General features: G+C 40.0%; 1 protein-coding gene across 6 annotated transcripts in view; it reads left to right on the top strand.

The window, feature by feature from the left end:
- CDK14 (cyclin dependent kinase 14) overlaps nt 1-16,804 on the top strand; it is a 664,341-nt gene that overhangs the window by 502,147 nt on the left and 145,390 nt on the right. For all 6 annotated transcript variants that reach the window (XM_070369889.1, XM_070369886.1, XM_070369885.1 and 3 more), the window contains one exon: nt 5,978-6,026. In XM_070369889.1, the coding sequence (XP_070225990.1) occupies nt 5,978-6,026 (49 nt within the window). The remainder of the gene's footprint in view (nt 1-5,977; nt 6,027-16,804) is intronic.

The raw sequence follows: 16,804 nt of genomic DNA, 5'->3' as shown, positions 1-16,804 counted from the left end.
AAAGAAATGAGACAGATGAACTTAGGAAACACACAGAGACTCACAGACAAAGAATGAACTTACAGTTGCTGGTGGGAGGGATGGGGGAGGCGATAGTTAGGGAGGTAGGGATGGATTATACACACTGCTGTATTTAAAATGGATAACCAGCAGGTCCTGCGTAGAGCACAGGGAACTCTGCTCAGTGTTACCTGGCATCCGGATGGGAGGGGAGTTTGGGGGGGAATGGGTACATGTGTATGCATGGCTGAGGCCCTTCGCTGTTCACCTGAATCTATCACAGCATTGTTAATCAGCTGTATCCCAATACAAAATAAAAAGTAAAAAAAAAAAGAGTTCATGTGAGTAGTGACGGAAAGTAAAGGAGGAAGAGTTTGTTATTTTTTCCACTTTCATGTGGCATGTTTTGCTATCAATTTTGGCTCTTTTATGCATAGCTAAAACTGATGTATTTCTGAAAAAACATTTTCTATTAGCATATCCTGTCAAACTCTAAATAGAGGCAATCCTTAGAGCTCATATTTGTGTGAAGTCCTTAATTGCTAAGAATGATAATTTATTAGGAAATGCAAGATTGTATTAATGTTATCTGGAATGGAATTCTTCTTCCTTCCTGAAATGATAGCAAATTATTAAAATTGCATGTGGGGAGTACAAAGTCAAGGAGATCAAATTTGTATTACAAGGACATTTGAGGTAATTAATTTTTTAAATATATCTTGCTTTTAAAATACCAGACTATATTTATTATACATAATAGTAATTTTTCTAAACCTCCATAAAAAGCTATTCTTGCCATTTCTCCTTTCTTTGTCAGTTAATTCTCAAACCTAGAATACGGCTTTACGTTTCTGTTCTACACCAACTGACTGAATTATGTTGGGTCTTATGTAATGCAGTCTAGTAGAGAATAAATGCAAATGTTACACATTCTTGTGAATCAAATAAGTACATAATTGCTGGTGAGCGCTTTTGCCTGTAGCTTTAAAACAGTGACTGTTTGTAATCAGGGCTACTCCTCAGCTGGTGCACACCACTGAAGCATAATGGCTAGTTTCTGTACTGATTGGTCCAAGCCTTGCAGAGTATCAAATATTTTGACAACTACCTCTGCTTAAAAGATGACTGAAACCCATGCAAATGTCAAATAGTTTCTGAGTCATCATGGGAGTATTAATGCATTCTCAGAGTAATATTACCTGATGCGAAGAGCTGACTCATTGGAAAAGACCCTGATGCTGGGAAAGATTGAGGGCAGGAGGAGAAGGGGATGACAGAGGACTAGATGGTTGGATGGCATCACTGACTCGATGGACATGAGTTTGGGTAAACTCGGGGAGTTGGTGATGGACAGGGAGGCCTGGCGTGCTGTGGTTCATGGGGTCGCAAAGAGTCGGTCATGAGTGAGCGACTGAACTGAACTGATGAAATTCCAGATCTTTGAAACATGGAAATTGGAGAGTGATAAGTGCTGCACGAGCCACCCCAACGCCTACCTTTCTGTCACCCCATGTCCAGTTCATCAGCACATCTTACTTGCGCTACCTTGAAAATGTTTTCAGCTTGTCTTCTCCCTCTGCGTTCACTCTGTTGCCATAGCCCGTGTCGTGTCCTGTCTCTCCTAGACTGTTGTGATAACCTTTATCGATCTCCCAGCTTCCGTCTTTGCCTCCAATGGTAGTGTATTCAAACAGAGGCCAGAGTGAACCTTTAAAAAAAATTCTAAATCACAAGCTAAAGGCCACAGAATCTGCGTGAGCCAGCCCTCCACCCATCTTCCCAGGCTGCCTGCTCCAGCCACTCTGTTCTTCCAGGTTCACATCCCCTCCTGGAATATGAGCGGCTTGCAGGCAAGAAGGTCTTCTCTTTGGTTCTCTCCCATATCTTCCATTCCAAGAAGTATATTGGCACACAGTAGTTGCTCAGTGAATAGAAGTTGAATGAATGAATCACTGCACAGATTTCTAGTCATTTCTTTTGAATAAACTCTGTATTTAGAGATAGGAAGCTGAGTATGTTCTTAAATTTCTTTTTGTTCTTTTTATCTAACAGTGTTGTTACATGTGAAACATACCAAAGCAAAAGCAATATAAATCATTTGGATTCTCTTCTTAAAAACTTATAATTCAAAGCGGATAACATCAACAAAAGGTACCAACTAATATAAAGCAGAATTAAGTCTATTAAGTATTAAATTATGAAAAAGAAATGAGATCAATATGAAAAAGAAATCACTTAATTCTACTGTATGCACAAATCCTTTCTAAATGGAAAGATTTTAAAAAATAAACATTTTTTAATGATAAACATTATCAAAGTACACTTTTTCCTATATTTTATATTAAAAGCTATGTTTGGTGGATGCTTAGTCACTAAGTTGTGATCAACTCTTGCGACCCCATGGACTATAGCCCTCCAGGCTCCTCTGTCCATGGGATTACCTAGGCAAGAAACTGGAGTGGGTTGCCATTTCCTTCTCCAGGGGATCTTCCTGATCCAGAGATTGAACTCTGGTCTCTAGCATTGCAGGCAGTCTACTGCATTGAAGGCAGATTCTTTACCAAATGTGCCACCAGGGAAGTCCTTAAAAGCTAAGTTTAAGAGACACTGGCGTGTCTCACACGCTAGCAAAGTAATGCTCAAAATTCTCCAAGCCAGGCTTCAGTAATACATGAACCGTGAACTTCCAGATGTTCAAGCTGGTTTTAGAAAAGGCAGAGGAACCAGAGACCAAATTGCCAACATCCACTGGATCATCGGAAAAGCAAGAGAGCTCCAGAAAAACATCTATTTCTGCTTTATTGACTATGCCAAAGCCTTTGACTGTGTGGGTCACAATAAACTGTGGAAAATTCTGAAAGAGATGGGAATACCGGACCACCTGATCTGCCTCTTGAGAAACCTGTATGCAGGTCCGGAAGCAACAGTTAGAACTGGACATGGAACAACAGACTGGTTCCAAATAGGAAAAGGAGTACGTCAAGGCTGTATATTGTCACCCTGCTTATTTAACTTCTATGCAGAGTACATCATGAGAAACGCTGGGCTGGAGGAAGCACAAGCTGGAATCAAGATTGCCAGGAGAAATATCAATAACCTCAGATATGCAGATGACACCACCCTTATGGCAAAAAGTGAAGAAGAACTAAAGAGCCTCTTGATGAAAGTGAAAGAGAAGAGTGAAAAAGTTGGCTTAAAGCTCAACATTCAGAAAACAAAGATCATGGCATTTGGTCCTATAACTTCATGGGAAATAGATGGGGAAACAGTGGAAACAGTGACAGACTTTATTTTGGGGGGCTCCAAAATCACTGCGCAGCCATGAAATTAAAAGACGCTTACTCCTTGGAAGGAAAGTTATGACCAACCTAGACAGCATATTAAAAAGCAGAGACATTACTTTGCCAACAAAGGTCCGTCTTGTCAAGGCTCTGGTTTTTCCAGTAGTCATGTATGGATGTGAGAGTTGGACCATAAAGAAAGCTGAGAGCCAAAGTATTGATGCTTTTGAACTGTGGTGTTGGAGAAGACTCTTGAGAGTCCCTTGGACTGCAAGGAGATCCAGTCAGTCCATCCTAAAGGAGATCAGTCCTAGGTGTTCTTTGGAAGGACTGATGTTGAAGCTGAAACTCCAACACTTTGGCCACCTGATGCGAAGAGCTGACTCATTGGAAAAGACCCTGATGCTGGGAGGCATTGAGGACAGGAGGAGAAGGGGACGACAGAGGATGAGATGGTTGGATGGCATCACCGACTCAGTGGACATGGGTTTGGGTGCACTCCAGGAGTTGGTGATGGACAGGGAGGCCTGGCATGCTGCGATTCATGGGGTCACAAAGAGTCAGATATGACTGAGCGACTGAACTGAACTGAGCGTGTGTAAGTTAAATAAATAACAAGGATGTATTGTACAGCACAGAGAGATATAGCCATTATTTTGTAATAACTTTAAATGACATGTAATCTATAAAAATATTGAATCCCTATGTTTTACACCTGAAACTTCTATAGTATTGTAAATCACTGTTCTTCAATGAAAAAAAAGTTGTTTGATAAATATTCTTGTGCATATATTTTTGTTCACTTGACTTTTACGTTCAATTCACTTTTTGGGTAAATTCCTATAGGTAAAATTGCATAATCAAAAAATATTTTAAATAAATGGAAAGATACAATATATTTTTATATACAAAAATTATATATCAGCCTTTTCAGATAAATACATATTTCAATGAAACTCCACACAGGTTTCCAGTGGGATCTTTGTTTATTTTGTTGATTGACTGTTTTATTTGAAATTCACCTTCCTTCGCCACCCAACCCAAAGTGTCCCTCGCACTCTACATCAGACCTCCATGTTTTATTTGGTAGAACACCGTCTTTTCCCTCAACTATATTGGGTTATAACTGACAGCACTGTGTAAGTCTGATATATACAACACAGTTATTTTATATGTGAATATATTACAAAATGCTGCCGTAAGTTTGGTTAACACAGCCATTACTTCACATAGTTTCAATTTTTTATTTTGTAGTGAGAGCTTTAAAAATCTACTGTCTTGGCAACTTTCAAGTAAATATGCAATGCAGTATTGTTAACTATAGTCACCACGCTTTACATAACAGCCCCAGAACCTATTCATCTTATAACTGGAAGTTCATACCCTTTGACTGCTTCCATCTCTTTGCCCATCTCCAGCCTACACCTCAGCCAGAGCTGTGGTCTGCTCTCTGCTTCCACGAGTTTAAGTATTTCTTTAGATTCCACACAGAAGACAGATCGTGCAGTTTCTGTCTTTGTCTGACTTATTTTGCTTAGCATGCTGCTGCTGCTGCTGAGTCGCTTCAGTTGTGTCCAACTCTGTGCGACCCCATAGACAGCAGCCCACCAGGCTCCCCCATCCCTGGGATTCTCCAGGCAAGAACACTGGAGTGGGTTGCCATTTCCTTCTCCAATGCATGAAAGTGAAAAGTGAAAATGAAGTCGCTCAGTCGTGTCCGACTCTTCGCGACCCCATGGACTGCAGCCCACCAGGCTCCTCCGTCCATGGGACTTTCCAGGCAAGAGTAGTGGAGTGGGGTGCCATATGACCTCATGTTCTAGAGAATATACAAACATTCCAAGTCCTGCACTACAACAAGAATAAAGGGAGTCCTTAAAGTAGAAGAAAAGGACCCCAGACAAAAATGTGGAAACGTAGGAAGAAATGAAGAACCCAGGAATGAACTAACATGGATGGACTTGGAAGGCATTATGCTATGTGAAATAAGACAGAGAACAACAAATGCTGTATCACTTATATGTGGGATCTAAAAAAATACAACAAACTAGTGAAAATAACCAAAAAGAAGCAGACAGATGGATACAGAGAACAAACTGGTGTTTACCAGTGGGGTAGGGGGTGGAGGAGCAGTGTAGAGATGGGGAATTGGAGGCACAAACTGCTGGGTATAAGATAGGCTCAAGAATGTATCATAGAAACGGGAATACAGCCAATATTTTGTAATAATTGTAAATGGAAAGTAACCTTTAAAAACTGTATAAAAATTTTTTAATTAAAAATAAACATTTTAAAATGTTAAAAAAAAAAAGAGACGTCTTCATTGAGAAAACAGCAGGTTTCACTGGACTGGTGTGTCAGTATTCTTCTATAAATGTACCTATAGTTTGCAGGTTTGGAACTTGTATTTCTTTTTTCAACCCAGTTAAAACTTATTCTAAGAGAGAATTACTAGGAAGCCGGGTTATGAAACAAGCCACTCTAGACAAAAGAAAACAATCTTTCGTTGCTTAAAGTGTTAAGCTCTTCTTGGTTGACTCTTTATAACTGTTTAATCTGAGGTGAAGACCTAGTTTGTCTAGCATAACTATGGCTAAATCCAACAGTAACATTTTAAAAGTTTTTTTTTTTTAAGCATACTGTCAATATGGACATTTGAAATAAAGACTGTTTATCATTTTTCTTTTTTATTTCAGAACGCTTTACCCTGTACAGCTCTAAAAACCTTAGACAAGCATGGAATAAGTAAGTTTTTAATGCAGATTATGCTTTCTCTTTCTCTCTCTTAATTTTTGAAACTCTCCTGATAAGTTTCTCATGACATTCTTTCATTTGTTCACCCAATTATCTATTCATCCATTCGTTTCGCCACTAGACAGTTATTTAGTCCTATTCGCCAGCCCCTGTTTCACCTGAGCCAACACTCTTCTATGAGCAGAGTGAGGTTGTATTCATTGCTTTAGAGTTGTTAATTTTGAAATTCACTGTGCTGTCTCTTCTTCTAACTAGATTCCAAGAAATGTTTTAGCATCCTAAAATGATGTTTCTTAAGTACAATATATCCACTGACTTTCTGATCTGATTAATGTTGGTGACCACCTTTGAGCTAGATGAAACTGATCTTTCAAATGTTTTCAGTTTACCTAATTTTTTTTCCCCTGAGCCTTAATGGGAAGCTAAGTACATGTGCCACTTGGAGTATATGTACACTGTTGATTTAATTTCTATTCTGTAATCACACCTTGTTGAAATTGTTTTATTGATTGGTTTCAAAATCTGGTGACGTCTGATGATCTGAGTGTCTCAAGTGATTCAGGGATTTTGGTTGTTTGTTTTTTTTTTTTTGTAAGCCAGACTGCTAGTAAATCTTTGAAAGTTAGGAAGCAGAGTAATTGAGTCACTCCCATTTGATTGTGAGCATCACATCTCAAGAATTATGTTGGGGGAAAAGGTAACTGGTTCTGCTTTGATTAAGTTAACTATTATTTGTCATAACAAAATTTTGTCTACAGGGAATTTAGTGTTATTGTCTCCCTTTTTACCCTTTTGACATGTTTAATTTTATATGTCATCAATTATGGAAAAAAATAGAAACTTTTTATAATAAAAATGCCTTTAATCAATGATGTCAGTAGATAACATCAGACAGCTTATTATGAGGAACTCATGAAATGAATACATTAAATTCTTCAGTGGATTCTTTGAAAGATTTGGCAGTTTATTTTGATTAAATTCATACTTAGAAGAACACACCATATAATTATTTTTGTCTAACACAGAACTTCACATTTCCCATTTGAAAGGTCAGTTCTTAATATCTACAGAATCTCCCCTGGGCAGCACGCCCTCAGCTGGGTGGGGACATTCTGTGTGTGTTCCTCACCCTTTTAACTTCCTCCACCCTAACTTCACTGATCAGTGGTCTAACATATTTTAATTAAGTGCTTTCATATACCAGGTACTATCTTCAGTATACAGTTCCTGTTTTAATTAAATCATCAAACACGTTTCTCATAACTGCTCAATAGTTTTGACCAACCTGGTATCCACTTTATGAAACAATTCTTGATAAAGCAGTTGAATCTCCTAACTCCATCTCTGAAGTAACAGAAAAACTGGCGGATCTATACAGAGTAGCGTTTGTGGAGAACAGCCTTCGGTTTAGCTAACCCTCCATTTCCTTCCTTCAGAGGGACAGAGCTGAAATGACTTACAAATGGCCCAGGAAAATAAATGGCAATTTTTACCCACTTAGAGTAGCTGAGAAAGGACAGGGCAGGGAGACCTCAAGATTTTCTTGGATGTGTTTGTTCTGTTATCCTTGGTGTTACAAAGTGGCTGTAACAACTCAGCAGCATTTCTTCAAATGACAGTGTCCCGAACCAAAGCAGGAAGCAAAGTAGACAGCAGTAAGGGAACTTTCTCCCCATCCTGCTCGTATCAGGGAGGAATATCTTGGAGATGCCCAAAGAGATTTATCCCTATGTCTCTCTGATGGGGCGGACCGCATACCCTCCGTTGGCTGGGCATTGGTGAAAAGGGAGGGGTGGACCGCTTTGTCCCCGGCCCTGACATCTTGCTGCCTGGAAGGCAGGGTTTTGTTAGTAGGGAGGAAAGAGGAATGGCAGTTAGGTACAGGCAGTCCGTGATAGCTGCCACCATGATTCAAAAATGCTGTCTATTGTAGTAAACTAAAGTACATCTAGGTAGGCTTTTCTTTAATGCTCAGTTACCTTTTCTTCTTCTAAATAAGTCAGTTTTAATATTTTAGTGCATATTCATTCAGACTCCAAAATTGTATATGTTACATGTGAGAATACAAACATGCTGTTTTATCACGTGCTTCATCTCAAAAATAAATATAGTTCTTCTATGTCAACAGAAAAGAAAGACAGGGGAGGGGAGGGGAGGGCAGTTGACGATGCTACATGATGTTGGGTCCGCTGTCCTCCTGTGGATGGCACCCAACAGCATCTACACCTGGCCCACTCCAGTCTCTCATCTTCGCATCTTTTATTCAGCACCTACCATCTGTATGCCCAGATGGACGGCCTCTTTTTGTTCAGCCATTCATGGTGACTAGTGGGACGCCTCTCAGAGGAGATACTTTTGTCCATTTACGTCACTCTGTCTCAGGAGAAGCTAGGCTGTCTCCTGTCTTTCAAAAAGAAAAAACAATGGAAGTACTAGTCAAGCTTTGCGTTGCTTTGCTTCGTTCTGACCACCTAAGACCTGATGCTTTCCTTTCTCTGAGAGGTGCTGTTCATGTCACGGGTCTTGTTTTTCAGTCGCTAAGATGTGTCTGACTTTGCAACCCCATGCACCGCAGCAAGCTCGGCTCCTCTGTCCTCCACTATCTCCCAGAGTTTGCCCAAACTTATGTCCATTGAGTCGGTGATGCTTTCTGATTATTTCATCCTTTGCCGCCCCCTTCTCCTTTAGCCTTCAGTCTTTCCTCTATAAGGATTTTTTTCCAATGAGTCAGCCCTTTGAGTCAGGTGGCCGAAGTATTGGAGCTTCAGCTTCAGCATCAGGTCATAATAAAAGTGATAAACATCACTAACAAAATTAGGCTGGCTAACACTCCAGTATTGCTGCTGTAGAAATTTTGAAAACTGGACATTGTGCTCAATCTCGAATTTTTTCTTAAAAGATGCTAGATTTAGTAAATATGATTTTACTTCTGAGGGCAAATAAGAATTCAGAACATGATTTTTCACAAAATAAGGATGCCGTTTCTCTTTAAGGTGTCACTTGAGAAATATTTTTTATTTGCGTTTTCTGTGAACATAGGATTTATATTTTTGCTACTAAAAACAAGTTCTAAAAAACTAAAGGAAAGATGTATTTTTATGTCAAGTCTTTTAAATCATTTGATAGAATTGCAGTTAATATCATTATTTATACAGTCACATATGCCTTTTTAAAAAACCTAGGATTAATTCATAGTCATTTAATAGAGTCCCACCCTTAGATTACTTTAAAAGCATTTTAGGGAAAATATTAAAATTGAGCTTTTGAAGTAATGTTTTAAAATTATAAACATGATATGTTTAGAACCATGCTACTTTCAAATCCCCACAAGTCTTTTGTTGTTGTTGTTGTTGCTGCCTTAAGGGTTTATTTCACAAAACACCAAGTAATAGATTCATCACTAAAAATATTATAAAAATATGATTTTCTGGTATCCGTCATGTACTGAGCCCTTAAAGTGATACTGGAGCCTCCAACCAATTTGAACCCAATGTGATTTACAGAGAAGTAAGAATTCTGAGATATGAATTATATTATTGATCCTTCCTCCAAATGGACTTGTGACCTTGTAACCATCATTGACATGTCAACATCTCTGCCTTAAGAAGGGAGTCTGGATTTGGAAGAATGGCATTTAAGGACAATTAGGCAAATGCTGGCTTTCTCCTTTGCTGCTAACTAATTTGCTCGTCGACAGCACAATTACGAAACCAAAGCAATTGCTAAATTCTCTTGTACAGCAGTAATAGGTTCAAAATAAAGTGAACTAATTTGCAAGGGCTGGTTTGAATTCAGTTTAGACAGGTTAATATAAGATGAGCAGGTTAAGAGACAAGTGTAAGTCACTGTTCAGAATTAAGAAACACTGTCTTTAAGAATATGTATTAACACAGCTGTTTAAGCTAGTGGGTATGTTAACCTGCCTAAGAGTAAGAATTTCTTGAGAAATGAAGCCTTACATCTCTTTGAACAGCTGTAACAAGTGACCCAGTTTATTTTGGGACCAAGTCTGCCCTAGGTAACTCCCATGCAATTCCCTGCTGACTTCATTTATACCAGTGACCATGGGCATAGTTTTATCCTTTGAAAGAGTTTTTTAGTATTCTGGTGAAACAATGCAGTGATCAGAGAAAAATATCAAAAAGATTCACCAGATATCTAAACTGAAAAGGACAATATAAAGAAGAAGTCTTAATTATAGGATCGAGAATAATAAATACATATTAATATAGAAAAGAAGGTCCTTTTATTCCTTCCTACTGGAATTTTATGATCCATGTGGTTTCTCTCTTGCTTGAAGGGGATTTTGGACTAAAGGGAGACAAATCTTAATTTTATAAATACATGTTCTGTTTTCCAGTGGCCTTCAAAACATTCCATTTTATTTCCTTGGAGTTATAAAGAGTCCCCCTATTTTTCTTCCAGATCTCTCTATTTATAGTTGTCTGACATTGGCATGCATGTGCAATCAACCAAGAATTCCACCCACTTAAAAGATCTTTTATTATTTTGGCTGGAGAAGAAGCCTTAGTATATATTATCCAGCAAAGTTAAGGGTAGGATTCCAGGAATGCATTTGCTTGTTTTGGAACTTTTTAGCAGCTGAACAATTTTGGAGGTTTGAAAGTAGCAAAAAGAGAACTAAGGATAAACCACCAAGTCAGATTTGGAAAACAAATTTCATGGCTGATAAAGCAAAGCATGTCCACAGACACTGAACAGGTGTTAGCCAGCCTTTTCTACTCCCTCCACCTCCATGCTTTAGTTCTGCTTATAAGCCTTCTAGTTAGTAAGTCCAACTAGATTTCCCTAAGAATTCAAAAAAAGAAAAGATGACACTTTAAGATGTGCAATAAATTCAGAGACATTACAATGAGAATACCCTTACGGAAATGCAAAAATAGAGACGATAACATGCATGTATTGTCAGATACCAGTAGAGTCGCAAACCCTCATTTAGGAGCTTTAGAAGTGTTTTCTTGCTTGGCATTCTTGAACTTTCTTTGAACGTTTTATCTAATTTGATGATTAACTTCCAAAACATATTTTTAAAGTGGCAATGGCTTGCTAGAAAGTTGTGTTCCGTGTTCATAAAGCACAATGTATTTAAAATAATATTTAGAGGAGTAACATAAATCTCACTCTGTATATTTAAATTGGTGGTTCTCTACTGTGTATTTCTTATCATATGTTATTGCATTCCATTAAGATACAAGTAGGTGACTTCTCAAGAAAGAAAAGCCCTGTTTTCTACTCTGCCTTATTGTTCGAAGTCGACCTAAAATTTTCTAAAGTAATAATGTATTGCAGAGGAAGTCCAAGCTTTCGATTTCTCTACAGTTGCTTAGAAATCTTAGAGGAAGGTAAGAACAGTTTTTGACACTAGGGGGAGCAGTTGAGTTGAGCCAGATCTTTGAATCCTCTTTTTCCAGTTTCACTTTTTTTTTTTTTCTCATTGTTGATCATTTTTGTTATAATTCTGTTTACTTCAGAGTAACAGTTTTAATATATTTAGTGCCTGGAGATTTCTTCTCAGCATATTTTCAAAGAGATTGTTCTTTACATCGTCCATCACCTTTTTAGGGATGGGTTTATTAATGTGACAAGCAGTAAAACGGACAGTAAAGCAGACATTTTGGAATCCCTTTCTTTTCACTCAGAGGATGAACTGAGCTGCAGTTGTCGACTGCCCAGCTCTGGGGATTTGAGTCTAGCATCGGAGGCTACGAGGGATGTAGTTCCTCTCCACACCCTTAAAAATGTGATTTTTAACACTTGGACAGTCAAATCCAAGCAGGTCTCTTGTCCTGACCTTGGACACCCACACATGGTATTGTTCAGAAGCTCCTGGTCTCACCTGCCTGCTTACAAAAAAAAAAAAATCACAATTCAGAGCAGTTTCTGGGGTGACTTACTTTCAGAAGGATGAATCATTAGTTCAGTTACTGAAAGCATTATGGAGGTATAATGTTTATCTGATCTATTAACCCCCTTGCCACTGAACAGAGAGCAATTCTTCTAGAAAACCAAAGAGTAGATTCTTGAAGGGGAAAGAGGAGGAGGTCCTCAAGTAGGAAATGCCTTCCAGGCTCTGGTGGGAGTCAAAGAAGACAGCATAAAAGTCTGTCCAGAGATGCACGTTGGAGGCAGCTACCAGGGGATGAAGAGAAGGCTGTCTAAGCAAAAGCTGGCAAATCTGTCAAAGGCCTAGCCCTGATCACTGATAGTAGCTACAGCATAAAGTGATAACATGTGAGAGGCACCTGGTAAAAAGCCTGACATACACTCACTAATCCATAGTCCTGATGCTGCTGCTGCTAAGTCGCTGCAGTCGTGTCCAACTCTGTGCGACCCCAGGGACTGCAGCCCACCAGGCTCCGCCGTCCCTGTGATTTTCCAGGCAAGAGTACTGGAGTGGGTTTCCATTGCCTTCTCCGAGTCCTGACTGTGATGGGTAATAAACCATCGGACAGCCCTTTGCAATATAGAATTGGCTGTCACGTATGTTGTGCCATCTTCATATGCTTATAACAATATTGGAAGGTAGGGCAGATATTATCATCTTTACTTTATAGCTTGAAATAAAAAGCATGCTGAGGACATTCGATCCATGCTATTGAGAGTTACAACTTAGATGGTATGCCCCAGAGTGAATCTTAGGAAATATTGTCATTTTGAAAACCCTGATATTCAAACAGGGTTATCGGTGCCTGATTTTTTTTATTGTTGTTGGTCTCACTGTGACTCTGGGTCAGGAGATCTCTTCTGGGGCGTGGTGTCGTTCATTCCAGGTCTAGGTTTTCAGCAGTGGGAGAGCGGGGATGGAGTACAGACCCGATTTCCTCTCTCCTACGGAATAGTGTTTGTAGCAGACTGACCACCCACACCATCAACAAAGGTGTCTCCTGCCACTGCTGGGTAATGTGCCATTGGCATGAAGGCGGGTTGGTGACAAGACAAAGGCTGGAGATGAAGGGCCTGCCAGCCACCCACTCCGACCCTGCTGGTGGAATTTGTTGCCCATTCCACACAACTCCCACTGGCCCAAGAAATTATCTTCTGTCATTTCGTGTCATTGCCAGATTTCTCATCCATGTCTTTCTTTGTGTAGCAAAGAATTCGCTGACATTAGTAACTCCTGGTGACGGCAGAGGGCAGGCCCCGTGCCATTTGCTACATTTTAGGTTTTTCGTTTCCCTTCTGATAGGCAGAAACCATCCATCTTCCCTCTTACTAATTGGCAGTACGTGCCAGGCTTGGGAGTTGGCAATAGCCGTTGTTTTTCATCCTTTCAGATTATGTGTTAGACTGTTCATTCAAAAGTACACACTTCTGGTGCAGCTAAAACCTTCTTTCTCCCATCAGCTTATTAAGGGATAAAACCCAACCACACTTCTGAAACAGCAAAGAGTTTCCAAGAGCAGCTGGGCTGCTCGTTTCCCTGAAAGGACGGTAGAATTAGGCTTTCTTGAACTGTTCTCCAAAACAGATCCTTGAAGTGTGAACTGAGGAGGTTGTCTGCTTCTCCACAATATAAAATGGTGTATTTGTATTCTGTGGCTGCTGTAGAATATTACCACAAATTTATTGATGTAAGACACCACAAATGTATTGTCTTCTCTTGGGCTCAGCTGGTTTCTTTGATCTCGGTCTGACAAGGCCAAAAACAAGGTATTGGTAGCTGGTCCCTGTCTCAGGGCTCTTGGGGAGAATCTGCTTCCAGCCTTATTCAGATAGTTTGCAGAATTTAGTTCCTTATGGCTGTTGGACTGAGGTCCCATTTCCTTTCTGGTTGTCAGTTGGGGACCTCCCCCAGCTCTTGAAGGCCATGTATATTCCCTGTCATCATGCCACCTCCTTCTTTAAACCAGCATCCATGCAACAAGTCTCCTCATACTTCAAACTCTCTCTCTCTCTTGCCCTTTTGTCCCATCTATTCTGCCTCCAGGAAGAGAAAGATCCCTTCTTCCAAATTGTACAATCCAGCTTAACCTTTCTATTTTAAGACCTTAGTTGCACCCTCAGGATGGGTCCCTTTTGCTTGAAAAGTAACACATTCACAGGCTTCAGGAATGGATGGGTGAGAGGACATCATGGGGCCTTTCTGCTTTTCATGAGTTTTACTGGGGTTTCCTACTCAGTGATGAGTTGTACTGGGGTTTCCTATTCAGTGATGAGTTGTACTGGAGTTTCTTCCTACTCAGTGATGAGTTGCGGGGTGAGGCAGAGCAGAGAAGGCAAACCCAGCCGTCATCCGGTCAGACACTGCCTGTTTTGCCCAATCTCTGGCTAATCAGGTGACAAGCATAGGCCCCTGACCCTAAAGGTCCCATATTGCCTGGTTCACATTAGCTCCGCTCAAAATTATATATAAGGAAAAAGTCTGTTTCCATCCTAGCAAAGAGAATAAAAGAGATTATTCTCAGGAAAGCTCATTGTCTCTTAAAAGTAAAAATTTGGCCTGACGTTTCTTTCCCCTGTAGGTCAGTGCCGTCCAGCAGAACCTTCTCTGTTGATGAAAATCTATAATCTCCACTGCCCAGGGCAACAGCCATTAGCCCACCGTGGCCACTGAGTACTTGAAATGTGGCTTAGGAACTGAATCTTAAATTTCATTTAAATTTAATTACCGTAAGTGCCCTACATACCAACAAGTTCCATTTTGAGAGCATGTTCGTAAGTCCGATTTGTTTAAGTCCAACAAAGTCAGCCTAAGTACCCAAATAACACAATGGGCTATAGAGTACTGTACTGTAACTGGTTTATAATACTTTTCACAGAAATAATACGTAAAAGACAAACGTAAAACATAAAGAGAGCATTTTTAATCTTGCAGTATATAGTACCTTGAAAAGTTCAATAGTACAGTACAGCGGCTAGCATACAGGGCACATTCACATCTTCAGCGTTTGCAGTGTGAAGGTTCGAATGTGGGAGACTTACTGTAATTTAAATGTAAATAGCCAGCACTGGTATCTACCAAACTGGGCAACACAGCTGTGGCTCAGCATGTAAACTATCCATTTATTTTAGGTGCCCACCAATGTAATTCAAGTGTGGGTGTCTGATGCTTGGAAACTCTGTGCTCAGAAGTCCTTGCATTTTACACTCAAGTGCCTGAGGATCCTGCTTGATGTGCTTGCTTCTCACCTCTGTCTTTTGTTTGTAAAAACTCTGGGCCTCCCTAGTGACTCAGATGCTAAAGAATCCGCCTGCAATGCAGGAGACGCAGGTTTGATCCCTGGGTTGGGAAGATTCCCTGGAGAAGGGAATGACAACCCACTCCAGTATTCTTGCCTGGAGAGCTCTGTGGACAGATGTTCCTGGTGGGCTACAGTCCATGGGGTCACAAAGAGTCAGCTATGACTGAGTGGCTAACATTGAAAAGATAATAGCTCTGGAGGACCCAATAAGTGTGATAAATCTGCAGAGGGAATGGTGGAAGTATCAGGGCACCCAGCAGACATGCCGCCCCTGCCCCTCCTTCCAAGGGCCACGCTCTTCCTTCCTGAGAGCTCTGCCTACTTCAGGTGTCTGCATCCCTTCTCCTGTTCACCCTTCATCCCTTCACTCTGCATTTCCTTCTCCTGTTCTCTCCACTCTTTGCTGTTGGGAACTGCTAGGGGTTAGACACACAGCTCTCTACCCTTTTTGAACTCCCTGAAGAATTCACGTCTTTGCTGTTTTCCCAGCCTCCTTGAACTCCCTCGACTCTGATCTGAAAATGCAGAAAGGCTCAACTTCCCCTTATCCACATATGAGATGCTATTGAGAGGAGCTCCACCTACTAAATAAGCCTCTCATGGTCCCTGTGGGGACATATGTTAATTCTTTAACTTCAGAACATTGTAAATTGCCGCATCTAAAGTAACTCAGAAGGAGATAAATATCATATTCTAATGCATATATACGGAATCCAGAAAAATGGTACTAAAGGATTTACTTACAGGGCAGCAGTGGAGAAACAGACATAGAGAATAGACGTATGGATATGAGGAGAGGGGAGGAGAGGGTGAGATGTTTGGAAAGAGTAACATGGAAACATACATTACCATATGTAAAATAGATAGCCAACGGGAATTTGCTCTATGGTTCTGGAAACTCAAACAGGGGCTCTGTATCAACCTGGAGGGGTGAGATGGGGAGGGAGATGGGAGGGAGATTCAAAAGGGAGGGGATATATGTATACCTACGGCTGATTCATGTTGAGGTTTGACAGAAAACAACAAAATTCTGTAAAACAATTATCCTTCAATAAAAAAATAAATTAAAAAGCCTAAAAAATTTTTTTCTATTAAATTGGAAAATTACATTGATACATTTTCAAAATGTTAAATCAGTTTTACTTTTTGGAATAAAACTGCCTTGGTGTTGAAAGAAAAAATATGCAACATTTTTAAGCATGAACAGAAATGCAGAAAATTGTATTGCTCTTCATTTATTAAAAATTGCTGGCTTTGAGATCCCTTTCCTCAGCACTTATTTTTTTCATTTTTCTTTTGATTAAGTAAATGTTTATGAATTTAGTGAATCGTCAGACTCTAAATTAATATGAGCATAAGTTGTCACTGGAAAAGATGATTTGAACAACAGTGCCATCTCTTGTATCGACTGTTGCCCACTTCACACTTGACCTTGGTTGATTTTCACGAAAATTAGGATTGGACAAGGGACCCAATCATTTGTGAGGACAAGGGGTCCCCCTCATCCTTTGGGGAGACTTTCTGTAAAGCTGGGGCTCAACTTCCCCTCGTTGTGAAGAGACAGTT

Source organism: Bos mutus, chromosome 4 (genome assembly GCF_027580195.1).
Source record: "Bos mutus isolate GX-2022 chromosome 4, NWIPB_WYAK_1.1, whole genome shotgun sequence".
In the NCBI taxonomy this organism is placed as follows: Eukaryota; Metazoa; Chordata; class Mammalia; order Artiodactyla; family Bovidae; genus Bos; species Bos mutus.
This window is presented reverse-complemented; position numbering and strand designations above follow the sequence as displayed.